Source organism: Saccopteryx leptura, chromosome 3 (genome assembly GCF_036850995.1).
Source record: "Saccopteryx leptura isolate mSacLep1 chromosome 3, mSacLep1_pri_phased_curated, whole genome shotgun sequence".
Taxonomy (NCBI): domain Eukaryota; kingdom Metazoa; phylum Chordata; class Mammalia; order Chiroptera; family Emballonuridae; genus Saccopteryx; species Saccopteryx leptura.
Window position 1 is genome coordinate 51,049,929 of NC_089505.1, and position 18,941 is coordinate 51,068,869.

An 18,941-nucleotide genomic window follows, 5' to 3' on the forward strand; every position below is an offset into this window, starting at 1 on the left:
CGGGAGGGGGATGCAAAGGCAGGTGTCATCAGGCCTGGGATAGTCACCGAAGCCAAGGGAGTGAGTGACCACTCACTTCACATCTCAACAGAATTTAGAGAAATAGGATTGAGATGCATATCAGAAATTATTTTTTTAAAACACCGGTATGTTTATTCAGCACAGAAAATGATGCAGACTAAGGCTGACCAGCCTCAGTACCAGGGAGGGAAATGACTGAAGCACAAAGGCCGTCTGCTTTATTTATTTATTTATTTTTGTATTTTTCTGAAGCTGGAAACGGAGAGAGACAGACAGACTCCCGCATGCGCCCGACCGGAATCCACCCGGCAACGCCCACCAGGGGCTACGCTCTGCCCACCAGGGGGCGATGCTCTGCCCCTCTGGGGCGTCACTCTGCCGCGACCAGAGCCACTCTAGCGCCTGGGGCAGAGGCCAAGGAGCCATCCCCAGCGCCCGGGCCATCTTTGCTCCAGTGGAGCCTTGGCTGCGGGAGGGGAAGAGAGAGACAGAGAGGAAGGGGGGGTGGAGAAGCAAATGGGCGCTTCTCCTGTGTGCCCTGGCCGGGAATCCAACCTGGGTCCCCCGCACTCCAGGCCGAGGCTCTACTGCTGAGCCAACCAGCCAGGGCCAAGGTCGTCTGCTTTAATGGTGGCTCCGGGACATGGGCAGGCTCTCAGCACCGAGTTTGGGAGGTAGAGAGATCTGCAGACACTGCCTGGCGAACCTCCTCCGTCCCTCGGATGGAAAAGATGCCTCAAGCCCACACAAAAATACATGCATATCATGTTTCACCTTTGCCTCTTGGCTTAAAGGAATCCCGAACTGTTAAAGTAACTCAGGAAGAATAAACTACTATAGTGATAGTAATCCGTTTATATTTTTAGGTCATCATACCTGTTTAGCTTGCTACATTCCCTCCAATAAAGTGGAGAGGAAATTGCGTTGACATCTGAATCCTCCCAAGCAGGAGAATTTCAAAAAGAGTTAATCAACTGGTTACATACAATACCAAGTTCACTGTAGTGGAAGTTTCCCAACATTGTCTTTTTTTTTTTTTTTTTTTTTTTTTACAAATCCATACTGCTTAGAAGACAACTTTGATCCTGACTTTATGCCTGCCACAGTATCTATGAAAAAAAACATCTGAGGGGGAAGAACTTCACTTTAAGGGAGAAGGCAGTGTTTACACCCACGAGCTCCTTCCTTCACAGTTTCTGAGCTTTCCTAACTTCCCTGGAGGAGAGAGCCCTCACAGCCCCCAGCAGGGCCCCCTGTGGGACCGCAGGCTGGTGTGCGGGACAACCTTAGGGCCACCAAGTGCACAGACTGAGGTCTGCAGTGTGCACCTTGCCCCAAACCCCGGGTGAACCCTCCCCCTCTCCCCTGCCCTGCAGCTTCCTCTGTTCCCTCAGGAGGTGGGAAAACAAGATGAGGGAGCTCCAGGTTATGCAGTGAGGAGAAGAGTGAGCGTGGGTTCCTCACTTTGTTGAAAGTTTCATTAATGATTAACAGCTTATAGCTGCTTTAATTTATTAATCTTTATCTGCCTTGAAAAGGAAAATATGAGCTATCTTTAGAGAACCGTCTTTTATCAACAGTACTGCTGTTTTAAGACTGAAAAGAAGGAGAAATATTTCCCTTCCAAAATGTATTAGGTATAAATACTTTAGGTAGAAGGAAAACTAGTATAAAATAAACTTAAGTGCGCTTTTGCTATTAAGTTAAAACAAATTATTTCCTAGCAGAGATCCATTACAGCCTTTGTTTTAGTGTCTTTTTGAAGTATTATATATTAGAATTCTTGTTATAGATGTTATAATGAGAAAAATAGAGCAGACTAGCACACCTGGCTGATGTGCTGACATCTGGAGTTTTTAATCTGAAATTATGAAATCTTCTCTCAGAACATGCAAGACACCTTTATCCAAATTTAGAGCAGTTCACTTTCAGCAACACACAATACCTTCACCAAAGGCAATTCCAAGAAGGGAAGAGAGGTTCCTCACTTGTTTTCTTAACAGCGTTTGTGTCTGCTCAGTGGAGAAAAATGTTCTATTTGCTTCAGAGGTGGACGTATATTTCCAAGCCATTTGGCTTAAGAGATGGTTTAAATAGGAATGAATTTAATATACCTTTAATTCTCTGAAATGAGAGAACTCCAACTGAGGTTTGGTCCAGGGCAAAGTCTGCTCTCGACACTGAAGAAAATCTATCACATTAATGCCAGCGGCTCAGAGTCCAAAGCTGCGTGAACAGAATGCTCAAGGCTAGGAAGGATGAGAAGACTACTTTGAAAGAAACTTTTAAAACCAAATGACTGTTGAGAGAATATCAGGCCTTGTGTGGAACCTTGCAGACCTTGAGGACAGAGATAAATAATTATGCTTGAGAAACAGCTAATTACAAATAACTCAGTGCACGAAAGGGAAAGCAAACTATAGAGTAACTTCTGTGCTCCCGGATCATGTGAGGTGCCACATAATAAAATAGCAGGATTTTATTTCATTTCATTTCACACTGGCATGGAGGAGATAGAAAGGAATATTATATTGCTAGAAAAATCCAGTTCGATTTGCTGAAGAGGTTATCATGTACTGTATTTAAACCAAAAATCCAATTGCTGCGATCTATTATATCTCTGTTTATTAAAACCATACTAATTGAAAGATTTTAATCATTTGCCATTTTTGCACGTTGTGACTGAAAATTTCTGATTTTTGTTAGCCTTTGATTTTTAGGAGTTCCTAAGTAAAGTTAACATGCTTTAAACATGTAATTGCGTTTATACCAATAATAAAAATTCCTTGTGTTTTTCTTTTAGTTTGTTCAATTAAATGTATGGAACTGCTTTATAGTTGTTGAGCCAAATGTGTGAGCGCACAGACCGCTGAACCCATTTTAATTCCCTGTAGACACATCTAGCCTTGTAACGGGCAGGGTGGACCCCACCCTTCCTTTTGGGTTAGAAAGAAGATTGTTTTCATGATTGGAGAAATTTCAAAAGAAAAGATTCTGTTCTACTGACCGAGGCATGAAATTTGCTCCTTGGTCTTGGAAAATCAGACTTATAAGACAGTAAGGGAGGCATGACTGCTCTTAAAAAAAACAAACATCAAATAGTAGCCTCTCTGGCTAGCAGGAGAAAGGTAGGAAGGTAAGCAAGGGCTCAGGCAGGACAGAAGAAAAACCTCTCTCAGAATTAAAGATGGCCGCTATCTGGGGGAATGGATGGAGGAAGACAGTCTAAGGAAGGAAGCAGCCGGAAGCCAACCCCTTTCTCTGCTGTAGGTGTGGGAGGCCTGAGGGAAACAGAGCCCATGACACACACAGGGCTGCAGCAAATTGTCTCTACCCTGGGATCAGCGTGGTGGTTTGATTTGGTTTTTAGGCACCTTGTGAGATCTATGGTTTTATATATCTACCAAAGGCTTCATGAGAGTAGCATTGTGATTTAATGCTGTGCGTGTTTATTAAAAAATAACATTCCAAAGCAAACAAAAAAATATATAAATTAATTCAAAAGTTAGATTCACCTTCAGACGAAACCTATGACATTGAATGTGGTCATAGATTCGAGTTCTAGGAGCTAGAGCTTAAAGGAGCTTGGAAGTGTAACCCTTTGATGGAAAACTGAAAGTAAACTGGCTTGCTTCAGATCTCACTCGGAGCCACGACCAGACCCCACATCTTCTCAGTCCTAGTTCATTTACTGTTTCACCTCCTCCCCATCCTCCCTGTGAAATTGGTTTCCAAGTGCTTTTCCTCCCAACCCCGTACTCGAGGTGATGTTCTCTGTTTGATGAGTAACCAGGTGTTCTTTCTGCAGGTGCAAAGTTCCCCATTAAGTGGACGGCCCCCGAAGCAGCCCTGTATGGGAGGTTCACAATCAAGTCTGATGTGTGGTCTTTTGGAATCTTACTCACAGAGCTGGTCACCAAAGGAAGAGTGCCCTACCCAGGTAAGCACAGGACCCTGCAGAAATGGGCCTCTGGTTGGATGTTCTTTCAACACCATTTGGGTAAAGCTCACCCCATTTGCCTTCTAAGCCCCATCCTCAGCTTTCTGCTAAGTGTGAGCTTGAAGAATATGGACATGTAGGCCCTGGCCGGTTTGCTCAGTGGTAGAGCATCGGCCTGGCATGCAGGAGTCCTGGGTTCGATTCCCTGCCAGGGCACACAGGAGAAGTGCCCATCTGCTTCTCCACCCCTCCCCCTCTCCTTCCTCTCTGTCTCTCTCTTCCCCTCCTGCAGCCAAGGCTCCATTGGAGCAAAGTTGGCCCGGGCACTGAGGATGGCTCCATGGCCTCTGCCTCAAGTGCTAGAATGGCTCTGGTTGCAACAGAGCAACGCCCCAGAGGGGCAGAGCATCGCCCCCTGGTGGGTATGCCAGGTGGATCCCGGTCGGGCACATGCGGGAGTCTGACTGCCTCCCCGTTTCCAACTTCGGAAAAATACAAAAAAAAGAAGAAGAAGAAGAAGAAGAATATGGACATGTATTTAGCCAAGGAAAAGCAGAACTGGGAGCCCCTGTGGTATGTAGACAAACAGCCACATGAATTGTGTGCCAAGATTGGCATTAGCAGCTGGTATGAGCTCTTCAGTCCACCCCAGTTCAAGGAATCTCTGCTCTCTCAGTAGGACTGTGTGTCTGTGGCTCCCAGAGCAGAAATGTCACTGGCAGAACCTCTGCCCAAATAGAGTTGGCAGCTCTTCTGGGGAAGGGAAGGAGAAAAGCCTCCAATGCTTTTTGCTGACTCTATAGCACTGCCCTGTGGAGTGAAGCGGCCCGAGAACGCCAGGACCTGTTCTCTCCGCAGGCCCCGGCTCCAGATGGCCAGAGAGCAGAGGCACATGCGAAACGCAGAGTGGGAGCCACTCACTGCCCGTTTCTGGACAAAGTACACTAAGCAAAAGCAAGTTTAATGAAAAGAAATTGGAGATTGTAAAGCCCTGAAATTTTGGGGGGACCAGATTCATGGTCTCCAAAGAAACTACAGGTTTCGATTATTCACTCTTAAATTCATTAATTTAGACAGATGGTGACATAAAGGACACTCGTGCCATTTCACCTCCACGCTTTGGTGGTTATAGTGCAGGGAGGATCTGCTTTCTGAAATGTTAAGGACATATTTTTCAGTTACTGCTGAGTGAAGAAAGAACACAGCTCCCCCTCATTTTCTGCTAAGAAAGGAGCTTTAAAAAAAAAAAAAGAAAGGCAGTGATAGAACCGATAGTGGAGATTAATGAGGAATTGAGGTCTCCTGCAAATCCTGGATTTGTAGTCAGTCTTTGCAGTCAGAGGAGCCAGTGAGGGCAGATTAATCTGTAATCTCTTTGTTCATTTCTCATGATTGTTTCTGGTCATCTTCAGAAAATGCAGCAAAGGAAAGAGGTTCTCTTTCTGGGTTGTGCAGCTTCGAGACTTCTAGGAGAGCCAGGCTGGCACAGAGTCAAAACGGATGAATTCCACGGCTCCAAAGTGCTAGCGCTGGGCGTTTAGAGAAGCAGGAAGTCAGTTTTATTGATGTCACAGCGGCTGCTGCTCCCGGCAGGCGGGAGTGAGAGTAACCAGCCACCCCCCAACCACCCCCTGGCAGGCGGGAGTGGGGGTAGCCAGCCAGCCAGGAGGAAGGGGCTGCCCGGGAGGGGCCTGGAGCAGAGCATGGGTGCTGTTGAGTTGTTCTCAAGGGGAAAAACATGCAGGTCACGTGGTTTTGCAGATGTGAAGGGCGCCTCTTTTTTTTTATTGTCTGAATTTTGCATTTATTTCTCCCTGAGCCCCCCCCCCCGCCCCTTTTTATAATCGGTGTGTTAAATGCGATTGGGGGGAAAAGGTTAATGTTGTTTTGCATTTTCGTGGAGCCTCTCCTTCCAGTAATACAAGCCGCTTTTTGTTTCTCGGGGTGGCACACAGAAGCCAAGACAAAGGAGTGGGGGCGGGGCCTCAGACGGAAGGCAGGTGCGTGTTTATGAGGGCGAGTCTTTCTCAAGTTTGGTTTGAGCGTAAAGAAAATGGCTTCGTTTTACAGTTTAGCCTCGGATTCAGCCATTCAGCAGAGGATCCGTAAATGTGAACTGTGCTGGGCATTTTGCCCTAACAGGGAAATAAGTATAGATAAGACATTCACACTCTCAGCAAACATTGATTAGAACCTTCCTGAAGTTCTAATCACTGTTTTAGGTGCTGCAGATAAAATAGCAAATAAAGAATTGCAGTCCCTGCACTCACAGAGCTATAGTCGGGTAGATAAAATATGCATCAAATCCAGGAAGAAGTCAGCCATTCTTCTTACTTATTTATTATTAGAGGAAATCACCCTCAAGGGATGGATTACTTGAATTTACCCACTCTGGACTCCGAATCTTAATTCTGATAGTGGGCCAGGGGCAGCTGATCCAGGTGTCTGCATAGGGCTGGCATTGAAGGGGGCCTTTCACACATCTTCCTGTGAGGATGGCAGAGGAGTTCGAACTACCGAATTTCCCCATGTATAAGATGCTCCCACGTATAAGACGCACCTTAATTTGGGGGCCCAAAATTTGGGGGGAAAATATATTACATAAAGTTATTGGGCTCAAGTTTTATCCATCATAAAATTCACACAACTCCACATCACTATCAAAACTCTCATCCATTAGCTTGTCCTCATCTGTGTCTGATAACAAATCACTGTCTTCAACAATGAGCGTAAAAACAAGCACAAAAAAGTGGGAAATGCAAGTAAAAAAAAATCTACAACCACTGTATAGATGCACCCAGTTTTTAGACTGCAAACTTTTTTAAAGATGTTTGTCTTATAGAGGGGGAAATACGGTAAGTCCACTTGATTATGCGCAGTGACCTATAGTGAGCAACTGCTGATATTCCAGGGACTTTGATAGCGGCCATAATTCGGTGGGGGGAGGGGGGGCTGTGTCTTGGAGGCTTCATGGGAAAGAAGGCAAGGAAGTTTCCCTCCTTGAGTCTAAAAAAGAAAAGGGTCCCAGACAAGGACGGGCCTGTGGGAAGATGCCCAGGCCTGGGAGGATGGCGCCAGCTCAGCAGCTGCAGGACAAAGAGTCTGAGAAGAGGGCTGTGAGGTGCAGACCCTAGAGGTGCAGCTGGAAAGGCTGGCGAGAGCCCGTTTTCAGGGGCCTCTAGCACGGCCACAGGAAGGCCCTGGGCCAAGCTAGTTGGCAGTGGGGCCAGGGAGCTGTGTCAGCCAGGGAATGACATGGTCCCCCTCACACACAGAAAACCACAGAAAATTTCTCCTAGGCCCAATCCTTGCCATGGGTGTTTCTTGTTTTTGTTTTTTAGCATAGCTATAATCATATTTAATTGGACTTCTGGACTTCACAGTAAATTCTTCTTGAGGGAGAAGCTTTTACAGAAGGATTCCAATTATAAGATTATTACCTTAATGAAGGATAACAATTCTTAAGAAACAGCTTCATTAAGCTTCATCCAGATGCCACTGTGCAAGGAAGGCCCTTCCTGTGCTCGCTCTTGCTGCTGTTGGCGTGGCCGTGTTCACCGGCGTGTGCTGCAGACGGTTGCTTCTCGGCCTCACTGAGACCTCCGGCCCATTGGTGGGACCCCAGGCCAGCCTCACCATCCTGTCCGTATGACTTCTTTTCCGAAATCTCTACATAGTAACTTCTCCTTTGGCTAGAGTATTTTTCAAGTATTCCTTTTACAAAAACGGTTGGTGGTAGTGTGTTATTCTGTGTTCTTTCATACCTGAGAATGGCCCTGTGTTGCCTCACACAGAGAAAAGGCCCTTTAGCTGTGAGGTGAGGATGGAGGTCAAGGGAGGGGCGATTCCTTGCAAATGGGTCTTATAAAGCTTTCCAGGCATATTTGCCCAGCGTGAGAGAAGGTGCAGAAGTAAGAACCAGAGAAGGAACTTAGACTGGAGTATGTGAAGTGTGACTGAATGAAGGACGAAAGGGATGAGGAGATAAACATTGGGTTGCTTGGTTAGTTAGCAAGTTTTGTGAAAGGAATGGATTTAAAGGAAGGGGAGAAGGACAAGCTCAAATTGTATGAGAGCTTTAAAGCCAAACGTGTGTGTGTGTGTGTGTGTGTGTGTGTGTGTCCTGAAACGTGACACTGAGATTAACAGGAGCCACATCACCCTTCCAGACAAGAAGGTTGACAAAATCCAGCTTCGTTTTACAAGTTCCCTAGTAGCAGTCTGACCTGAATGCATTCTCAGCATAGCAGTCTAGCTTGCTTTTCTGTAAGCCAAGGCTCAGAACCATTCTTTGCACCAATATTAGAGCTGATTTTGTACTGATGGATTGTTGTATATGAGTAATGAAACACACACAAAAAGCAGTTTTCTAATGTTGATGCATTAAATCAGTATTTTGTGCATTTTAACCTGTCATTTCACCCTGAGGTCTTTTCTTTTCCTCTTTGCCTCCACTGCCCCTGCCCCGTGTCAGGCAGTCATCCGTTCATGCAGTGACTTGTTCCTGGGACATCCTGCCTCCTGCCTCCCATCTCCCCTCACCTCCTCCACCACCACCATTCTAGCATGGTCACCACCAGTTATCCTAGAAAACAGAGACCCAGTTACCCTATTCTCCTAGTTAAAAACATCTATAACTTCCTTTATCTTCCAGATAAGCCCGAAGTCTTAGTTTTGCACGGTTCTCCTTAATAACTCTTCCCCTCGGTCATTCCACAGATATTGATTAAGCACCTGCTGTACGCTAGGTTCTGTGCAGGCAGCAGGGGTGCAGCAGTGAACTAACAGGCAAACACTCCTGCCCCCGTGAACTTCTGTTCCTCTTGGAGGAGACGGACAATAAACTAAGACTAATAAGCAAAATATATTCAGTGTTGGCTAGTGGTGGTAGGTAGGGAGAAAAATAGAACAGGGAAAGGGGTGGAGGGTGTCAGGAAAGTGTGGCCAGGGGGGCCTCACTGGGAAGGTGATGTCTGAGTAAAGAGCTGAGGGAAACAGGCACAAGCCAGGTGGATCTCTGAGGAGAAACCTCTTCCTTCCGAGGGAACTGAGCACAGAGGCCCTGAAGAGCTGCAAGGTGGCTGGTGGGGCTGGAGCAGAGGGAGCAGGAGGCCTGAACGTCCTCAGTGCAGATCAGATGGGGCTCCCTGGGTCACTGCGAGGACTTTTGCTTTTACTCTGTGTGATTTAGGGAGTCATTGAGGGGCTCTGAGTAGGACTTGTGATTGGTCTGACTGATTTTCTCTTGCCACACCTCCACCCTTCATACCAAGAGCTCTCTCTTGGATATACAGGTCTCTCTTCTCAGCTTTACTGTCTGCCTCAGAATTCTTCCAAGCCAACACAAACAGCACCTCCTTTGTGTAGCCTTCCCACGTCCAGATCAATGGGCTATCCGTTCTGCTTGCTTCCGGTAGATCTGCTGAAGCCTCCATGTGTCTGTATTTCCCAGTATCTCCGAACAGCTTCAGGGGAAGGGAGCTTCTTTTACGTGTTCCCAGTGCCCAGCACAGTGTCTGGCCCACCGTAGGCTCAACAACTATAAGTGGGTGGGTGATGGATGGATGGATGGATGGATGGATGGATGGATGGAACAGGGAAATTAAAAGATCATGCCTATGAAGTTTTTGAAACAAGCTTTTTTAATTTGGCCCATTTTAACTCTGTTTCATCATGAGATAGTCTCTGTCCTCAAAGTTGTTTGGGCAAATTGACCCTATAGTGAGTTCAAACATTATGTTCCAGCACCGTTCTAGGCAGAATGTCCTAGCTACCCTGTGCCCTGGCTCTCCGCTGAACAGCTGCTTTGTGAGTTTGGCAGGATCTGGCAAAGTTTGAACATCCTCTTAAACACATCACATTTATCATGCATTTGAAACACTTTCAAATCTTTTAGCAAGTGACAGCTGCCTGACTTTCCTGAATGCATCTAGTCACTTGATATTGACTTGGAAAAGCAAGGGAAATTAGTGGAACTAGAGCACCTTCCTAAGAGAATTAGAAGTCCTATGCTTGTAGCCCCTCTACCCCACTCAGATGCTTTAGAGCCCAGCACTGTGGTCATGTGTCCTGTGTGTTCAGCGGCCCATCAGTGTCTCCTGCAGTCTTGTTCTTGCTGTGCCCAGCATGCCTACAGGAGCAGTCTTTTCTTGGGGTAGGAGGAGGTTAGGACTCAACAGCCGGAAGGGTGGGAAGCAAGATGGAACCTCAGCTCTTAGCCGAGAGTGCTCTGTCCCGTGCTCTGTCCCATGCGTCTCCACACCCATGCCCAGCCCCCAGGCCTTTTCTTTTCAGCTCATGGTGGCCCTTCCGGTGGTCCTTCCGAGAGGAAATCCTGCCTGGGGTGCCCAGAGGCTCCGCCCCCAACAAGGTTTCTCTTGGCCACTGTGACTGATGAGAGGAGAAGAGGGGACAAGCAGAATGCAGCCGAGAAAGGCTGAACACGCCTGAGCCCTGTGTCCCATGGCCCAGGCTCGCTGCTCCTCACTCAGCGGTGCATTTCCGTGGCATTCCTCCTGGCACCCTCACGTTCTTTCTCACTTCTTTCTGGGTCAGAGGAGTTCTCTCTGATACTGTATTACCTACCTTAAACAACCTATGTGTATGATGGTACCTGAGTAGCTATCGTTTCTCTACTTAATCCAGTGAGTTTAATAAAAGTAGCTACCCTGAGGTTATCTAGTTAAGAGAAACAAAGCTTGTCATATTATGCCTTCTCCAGCTCACTCCTTTATTTTCATCTATACTTTCTGATCCGCCCAAAATGTATGCATACTTTAGTCCTGTTCCCAAAGCTAACTTGAAGTGCCCTGCTTGTTACCCAGTAAGACAGCCAAAGTGACAGCAGGTGCGCGTGCTGAGCAGGCTCCATTCCCGGAGTCCAGCTTCTTTCCTCCCAGCACTAGGCCTTCTCGGCAGGCAGCAGACACAAGGGCCTCTGTGGGGTCCCCGCCAAGAAGCCGAGGGACCCTCTGACAAAAGGCCTCATGCACAATGGATTATAATTTGCTCTGAATGGAAAGCTCAGTTTTCTTTCTTTTTTTTTTTTTTTTTTCATTTTTCTGAAGCTGGAAACAGGGAGAGACAGTCAGACAGACTCCCGCATGCGCCCGACCGGGATCCACCCGGCACGTCCACCATGGGGCGACGCTCTGCCCACCAGGGGGCGATGCTCTGCCCATCCTGGGCATCGCCATGTTGCAACCAGAGCCACTCTAGCGCCTGAAGCAGAGGCCACAGAGCCATCCCCAGCGCCCGGGCCATCTTTGCTCCAATGGAGCCTTGGCTGCGGGAGGGGAAGAGAGAGACAGAGAGGAAAGCGTGGCGGAGGGGTGGAGAAGCAAATGGGCGCTTCTCCTGTGTGCCCTGGCCGGGAATCGAACCCGGGTCCTCCGCACGCTAGGCTGACGCTCTACTGCTGAGCCAACCGGCCAGGGCTCAGTTTTCAAAAGTGATCTGAGCATCTGGTAACGTGGACATCATTCCCATTGTGAAAGCGCTCATTCGTTTTCCTGGCACAGAGACCCAGGGTCTTACAACCCACAGTCAAATCCAGATGCAAACCTGAATAACAGCTACAAGCCCAACTGTGCGGAGGTGGCCCCTGAGCACCACCGTAGGAAGCTGCCCGCGTGGAAAGCTATAAAGCAAAGCACTCTTCTTCCACACAAGACTTCTTTTTCAAACACCTGAAAGCACAATGAATGTTGGTGACAAAAGGAAAAACTGAGGCCAGGCAGGTCAAGTCAGCACAGTGAGAGGTGCAGTCAGAAGTTGTCAAGTCTCTCTGCCCATGAAAATGAGGGTTTTCTCCTTCCCTTAAAACTAAGAAAAAGAGAGGAGTTAATAGGTAGCTCAAGGAAGAGGAATAGGAAAGCTCAGGGGGGAGGGAGCCAAGGAGGAGGAGGGAAAGCATACATCATGAAAACAGACGCTGTTGGCAACCAGACATCGTAGGGGTTGGAAAGTGAGAGTTGGAAACTTGACCTGAATTCAGAAAATGAGAGGAAGCCAGCAGAATGATCTAGAAAGGATAATAGAATCGTACTGGCAGGAAGTAGTGCAATCCACTTGGCTGGAGAGTCTCAGCTGCAGTGTTTTGGACACACCGATTGGAAATGATGCCATCAGACCATGTTAGAAAGCCTTAAAACCTATGGTGACAGCAGTCCCCCCCCAGGACCCAGGGAAAAGGAATTCGAAAGCAAACCCCAGCACTGCAGGCTACACAGGCTCTGTGAGCTGCGCCCTGCTGCGTTGTGCCCCGGGAGAGTGCCCTGTGGAAACGGCCCACTTGCCTGACTGACTGGAGAGGGAGCCGGAGGCCAGGCCCACTTTCCTGACTCACTGGTGAGGGAGCGGGAGGCCAGGCCCACTTTCCTGACTGGAGAGGGAGCCGGAGGCCAGGCCCACTTTCCTGACCGACTGGAGAGGGAGCGGGAGGCCAGGCCCGCTTTCCTGACCGACTGGAGAGGGAGCGGGAGGCCAGGCCCGCTTTCCTGACCGACTGGAGAGGGAGCGGGAGGCCAGGCCCGCTTTCCTGACCGACTGGTGAGGGAGCGGGAGGCCAGGCCCACTTTCCTGACCGACTGGAGAGGGAGCGGGAGGCCAGGCGCTGCGGCTGAGCAGAGGGGAAGAGGGGACAGCGCTGCAGCGACACTGGGCAGGGCGTCTGTGCCTGCAGGCGGCACACCCTTGCCCCTTCTCCGATGTGGAGGGTGGGAACCGGGACACGCAGGGACACACTCTGTGAATGTGTCACTTCCCGTAGAACACCAGGAGCTGGTGGAGATCAGCCTCCTGCTGAGAACAGGGCTGTGTCTCAGCTTCCACTAGGAAGCCTGGAGGCCTAGGCTGCTAATGACAGTGTCCCTAACACGTGCCCATACACCATGCTTTAAAGTTTCTGTCTTTTCTGTTTCTCCCCTGGCATTCTTCTCACTAAAAAGGGGGGAAATGAACACCATTCCCAGCACCCTCCACCCACTGTCCGCTTCCTCACTTAGGAAAGCGCGGTGAGACGGCTCTCCTCCGAGCGCCCTGGTCCCCCCCCGAGCGCCCCGGTCCCCTCCGAGCCCCCTGGTCTCCTCCAAGCGCCCTGGTCCCCTCCGAGCCCCCTGGTCCCCTCCGAGCGCCCCGGTCCCCTCCGAGCCCCCTGGTCCCCTCCGAGCGCCCTGGTCTCCTCCGAGCCCCCTGGTCCCCTCCGAGCGCCCTGGTCCCCTCCGAGCCCCCTGGTCCCCTCCGAGCGCCCCGGTCCCCTCCGAGCCCCCTGGTCCCCTCCGAGCGCCCTGGTCCCCCCCGAGCGCCCCGGTCCCCTCCGAGCGCCCCGGTCCCCTCCGAGCCCCCCGGTCCCCTCCGAGCGCCCGGTCCCCTCCGAGCGCCCTGGTCCCCTCCGAGCCCCCTGGTCCCCTCCGAGCGCCCCAGTCCCCTCCGAGCGACTGGGGCTCGGGCCCTGGTCCCCTCCGAACGCCCCGGTCCCCTCCGAGCGCCCCGGTCCGGTCCCCTCCGAGCGCCTGGGGCTCGGGCCCTGGTCCCCTCCGAGCGCCCCGGTCCCCTCCGAGCCCCCTGGTCCCCTCCGAGCGCCCCGGTCCCCTCCAAGCGCCCTGGTCCCCCCCCCCCGAGCGACTGGGGCTCGGGCCCCGGTCCCCTCCGAGCGCCCCGGTCTCGGGCCCTGGGACTGCTTCCAGTCTGAGCCCTCCGCCTCCCAGGTAGCAGCACAGCCAGTGTCGGGGAAAGTGACTAGGAGAGAGGAAAGAACAGGTTTTTTTGTAACAAAAATATGAAAACATCTAAAATGAATTAAGCTCATGTTTATAGTAGCATACAGAGTAAAATCCATTTTGGCTATAAAAGAAATTCTTGAAATAACGATTTTTTCAAAGTTCTTGTAGCCATATTCTCACGCTGTTTTCTAAGTAGGAACACAATCCACTTAAATCGGCTATTGTTTGTAAAGCACAAACTGGCCTTGCCCAGTGCATCTCTCAGTGGTGCGGCCATGGTCGCAGAGGCCTGCTGTGGAGTGCCAGGTCCGCAGGTCAGCCTGTGGACGGGCTCAGGGGCGGCTAGAAACGAGCTAGTCCCATTCAGGCTGTCTCTGTCAGCCAGTACACTTACACCCCGCTTTCCTGGCAAAGCTGTCGTCAGTGTTGCTCTTCCGCCCGTGTTTGGATTGGTGGCAGAGGCTCTCGTGCTCTGGGAGGCCTGCAGGGAGCAGGCCAGAGAGAGAAAAGAAAGGAGTGAGGGGCCAGCTGGCCGGTGGCACCGCCCACATCGAGCCGAGCCGCTGCTCCGTCCCCGTCTGCACCGCCCAGGGCGCAGGCTGTCTCTGGAGATGCTACGTGTTCAGGGTCAAGTGCTGTGTCTGCTGTGTCCTGGGCTTGGGCAGAGCACAAGAAGAATAGGCGTGGCCCATGTAGTCAATTAAACTTGCTGTTGGTGGAGATTGAATTTATAGTTTTTAAAAAATACATGCAATCTTTCCGTTTTAGTAGGGTTTTTTTTTTTTTAATGAAATATTTACTGACATGAGCTCCACAGAGCAATAGGAGAATGATTAATTAAACTCTGTGGTGCCTTTTTGGACAGTCTTGGTGCCAGAATACAGCATTAGAAGGTGTTGGAGGGAGGGTAGGGGGTGTAACTACCTCCAGAAGGGCCTGTCAGACCCTCTGAGGCTCAGGCCTTCTGCTTGTCTTTCCTCCAGTTCCTGCAGGCTCCTGGCAAGGGCAGGGACAAGGGGGATTTCTGCAGGTTCAGGCCATGTGGCTTCTGAGATACTGTGAAACCAAGGACTGTACTGAAGTACAAAGGAAGCACTTTGGAGGCTGCCGGGGCTGATGTGTGATGATGCTCTCTCCCCAGCGTTTCTGGGCCGGCTGGAGTGCAGGGGCTCCTGTCACTCCTGCCAGGACTTCCCAGCCAAACCCTTGGGACCGGCTGTGCTTCCAGAATGAGACCTCTTTTAAGACCATGCAGTATGAAGACCATACATTATGTAACACTGCAGGAGAGCACTGTGTTCAAATACATTCTCCCTTCTGCAACAATGTGTATGAATAAGTTAAAACAGTAAATAGCCTCACACCAGGTCGGGTTTTATGTCCTAATGAGTTTAGCTCAGATCAGTTTTGCTGCCAAGTGAGTTAGCTTCCAGAACTCTAGGGCTCCAGAGCTTGTGGACTGTGACTTGTGGGTAAGGAAATGCTAGCCTGTCCTTTACCCTGTGTGTCCAGGGCCCTGAAGGACAGTCTCCAGGCAGTGCCAGGTCCCTCGCCTGCCTCAGCTCCCCGCCCCTCCTGAGTTTTCAGCAGTTGGAACTAATTAAGCTAATTAGTCACAGAGCTGACCAAACATCTAACTGGAGAGGGCATCTGCAAAGTCAGGCATGGTGTGGGGGCAGGGGACCCAGACTTGTTCACCAAACCTCTGTCACTGAAAGGAGGAGACACCGAAATGTGAGGGAAGTTATGTTAGCATAATTAAAGCGAAGGCCTACTTGAGCACAGTGGGAATAATAAATGGATTTGATCGCCTCAAGAAATTAGAGTGGCAGAGAATGAGAGAGCTTCCTAAACGGGATTGGACAAGCGTGTGACTGACAGAACCGTGGTTGATGCCACAGGAGCCCAGAGAAATCCAGCTCCATAATAACAATAGAACAAAGAGTACTGGCAACGGATCCGAAAGTCTGGGTGTCCCCCCTCCAGAGAGACAGGCCGTGCTCTGGCCAGCCCCTCTGAACAGGCTGTGGGGTCTGGCAGAGGGATGCAGCCCCTTCAGAGTTAACAGGGCTGCATGCCATTGCTCTGTGCTGCCAGTTATTCCCCGAGAGATGGGGAGAGAAATCTAGGTTCTGTATGGCTTAAAATTAGGTTCTTGATTTTGTAAACCAACCAGGTCAGAAGTTGGGGAGGATTCCAGGTTACAGGCTCGGGGCCAAGCAACAGCCAAACACACAAGGGCTTGGCAGGGAAGGCAGAGCGCGATATCGCACAAAAGGGAAGGAAAAGTAGAGAATAGTGCCTGGCGGTGACTGGGAATGGGGTCAGGACATTCGCCTCACCCCAGTGTGGTATTTCCTGTTCTGTCAAGAGAGCCATCGTGCTGGGAGGCTGCGTTCTCCGGAGTTAGCATAGCATCTCTCAGCTGGCCTCCCGAGAGTGCAGCCTGACGTTTCAGCAGGAGGCGGCTCCCCCGGAGGGTCACGGAGGTCTCCAGTGATAGATGGCCTGTCCGAGGGCATCAGTAAGCACAGGCCCTGGAGACGCCGGTCTCCCTATCAGAGGCACCAAACCTCAGAGCCCCTGGGCCAGACGGTGCCCTGCCATGGTGACCTGATGGCCGATCTTGGACGGCAGGGCACCAAGAGCGTGCCCAGGCAGGAGGAAAGCTAATTTGTGAAGTTCATAAGTGGAGCTTAGAGACACTATGAACAAGGAACAGTGTACTTTTCATTCCATGGATTTTTTTGTCTGCTCCATTCATGTTTCTTTGTCATCTTGATTGAAGTGTAATTTACATACAGTAGAATTCGACAATTTTAAGAATACAATGAGTTGCGACAAACATAAGCAGTCACACCACCACATACAGGATATAATAGGACAGACTACTGCCTGTGGACCAAATCCAGCTCCACTCTCTTTTGTTTTGTACATTTTTGAAGGGTTAAAAAAAAAAAAAGAAGCAGAATATGCAACAGCTCATATGCAGCCCACAAAGCCTAAAATTCTATCTGGCCTCCACGGGACTAGTTTGCTGACACCCTGATAGAGAGCATTTCCATCCCCCCTCGGTGCTCTCTGGGCCCCTCCGCCCGCCTGGCAACCACTGATCTGCTTTCTATCACTATAGTTGAGCATTTTCTAGAATTTCATATAAATGAGATCATGTGGTGTGTTACCTTTTGTGTCTGGCTTCTTTCACTTATAATGCTTTTGAGATTCATCATCTGGGCTTTTGTGTGTATCAGTAGTGCATTCCTCTTTTATTTCTGTGTGGTGTGGTGTCCCGTTAAAGGCAGGGTTCCACCCTGGCGAGGCGGGGCCCTCCACGCGGTTTCCGTGCAAGCGCAAAGTAGAAGGAAGGGGTTGCAGGCCGGCGGCACGCCTCTCACCGCCCCTGTCGTTGCAGGCATGAACAACCGCGAGGTGCTGGAGCAGGTGGAGCGTGGCTACAGGATGCCGTGTCCGCAGGACTGCCCCATCTCTCTGCACGAGCTCATGATCCACTGCTGGAAAAAGGACCCAGAGGAACGGCCCACTTTTGAGTACTTACAGGGCTTCCTGGAAGACTACTTCACCGCCACAGAGCCCCAGTATCAGCCTGGTGAAAACCTGTAAGACACGGCTCAGCAGAGAGAGGCCTTGTCCCAGAGGCCTCCGCCCCCTCCCCATTAGCTTTCAATGCCGTAGCCAGCTGCTCAGGGGCAGCGAGAACCTTCCGGGATCAGATTGCATGTGACTCTGAAGCTGACGAACTTCCATGGCCCTCATTAATGGCACTTGTCCCTAAATCCGAACCTCCTCTGTGAAGCATATGAGACAGAACCTTGTTATTTCTCAGACTTTGGAAAATGCATTGTACCGATGTTATGTAAAAGGCCAAACCTCTGTTCAGTGTAAATAGTTACTCCAGTGCCAACAATCCTAGTGCTTTCCTTTTTTAAAAATGCAAATCCCATGTGATTTTAACTCTGTCTTCACCTGATTCAACTAAAAAAAAAAGTATTATTTTCCAAAAGTGGCCTCTTTGTCTAAAACAATAAAATTTTTTTTCATGTTTTAACAAAAACCAATCAGGACAGCTGTTTGTTTTTTTATAACATGAATACATATAATGTATATGTCCCTGTATATACACCATGTGGGTGCTAACATGGAGACCATGGCCAACCTGGGCCACAAAGCTTCGAGATCCAGAGTGAGGATTTTACTGCAAAATCAGCATAAAAGCACTGCTGTTATTCTGAAAAACCAGTGGCCTCATTTTTGGCTTTTTCAAAGCATGATTTTTTTTTTAATTTGGATTGCACTCTTTGGTTCATGACTGTACTTGTAGATGGCTGTTAATGTTGACTCTCTTCAGCAGCTCCCAAGCTGAATTCAAAGTTCTGTTTGCTTCAATTTCCGGCGATTTGTTCCTGAAACTTAAAAGGGAGCATATTTATGCCAGCAAATGGCCAATACTACCAGGGGACCTGCAAGATGGATGCCACACAGACTTCTTGTACAAAAATATGAATGCTGACAATGTTTCAAACTCTTTTTTATTTAATAAATCTTGTAACTACATTTAAATGGTCTAAACCCATAGCATTGTAGTCATGGCAACCTGCTAAATTTTCTCATGCAACTAAAACTTATGGGGAAGGTGAGGGTGGGGGTTGTAAAGTGTAAAACACTTCCCATTGTAAAATCAGTGTTTTAAGTGTCCTGTACTGCTAATGAAATGACTTTCTATATGTCCAACAATTCTCCAGTGGAAAAACTATGCACTACTTGACATCTCATGGGATGCACACAAAAAAAAAGTATTACAATTTTAGTTGCTGTTTGTACCAACCTTGAATTACATGTTTAACAACAACAAATCAAAAGCCTATTTCTATTGAGTTTTTAATACTGAGTAGCAACTCTGAAGTCTTAATTCCTTTTCTGTTATGATTTGTGAGTTTACATTTTTAAATTGTTTAACTTTCTTAATTTAGTAATTAAAAAGAGAGCATTTTACATTTGAATTTTATTTTGTTCATTTGTTAAAACATGGAAGGTATTCTAGTAGTAACATATCTGTTCCACACCAGGTGATAAGGTGTCACCTGGGGAATTTAACCATTGTGCAACGATTTCTAAATGACAGAAACATTCAGGATACCTGGAGTGTCTTTTCTTTTCTTCCCCGGAAAGGCTAGTCTATTGTCTAGCAAATTCAGAGGAATGTTAAAGTATGCCTAGGCATACCTTAACATTTTAATTTA

General features: G+C 49.0%; 1 protein-coding gene across 3 annotated transcripts in view; it reads left to right on the forward strand.

The window, feature by feature from the left end:
• FYN (FYN proto-oncogene, Src family tyrosine kinase) overlaps window positions 1–18,255 on the forward strand; it is a 230,844-nt gene extending 212,589 nt beyond the window's left edge. For all 3 annotated transcript variants that reach the window (XM_066373451.1, XM_066373453.1, XM_066373452.1), the window contains 2 exons: window positions 3,830–3,961; window positions 17,096–18,255. In XM_066373451.1, the coding sequence (XP_066229548.1) occupies window positions 3,830–3,961; window positions 17,096–17,304 (341 nt within the window). In that variant the 3' untranslated portion in view covers window positions 17,305–18,255. The remainder of the gene's footprint in view (window positions 1–3,829; window positions 3,962–17,095) is intronic.
• Window positions 18,256–18,941: the final 686 nt, after the last annotated feature.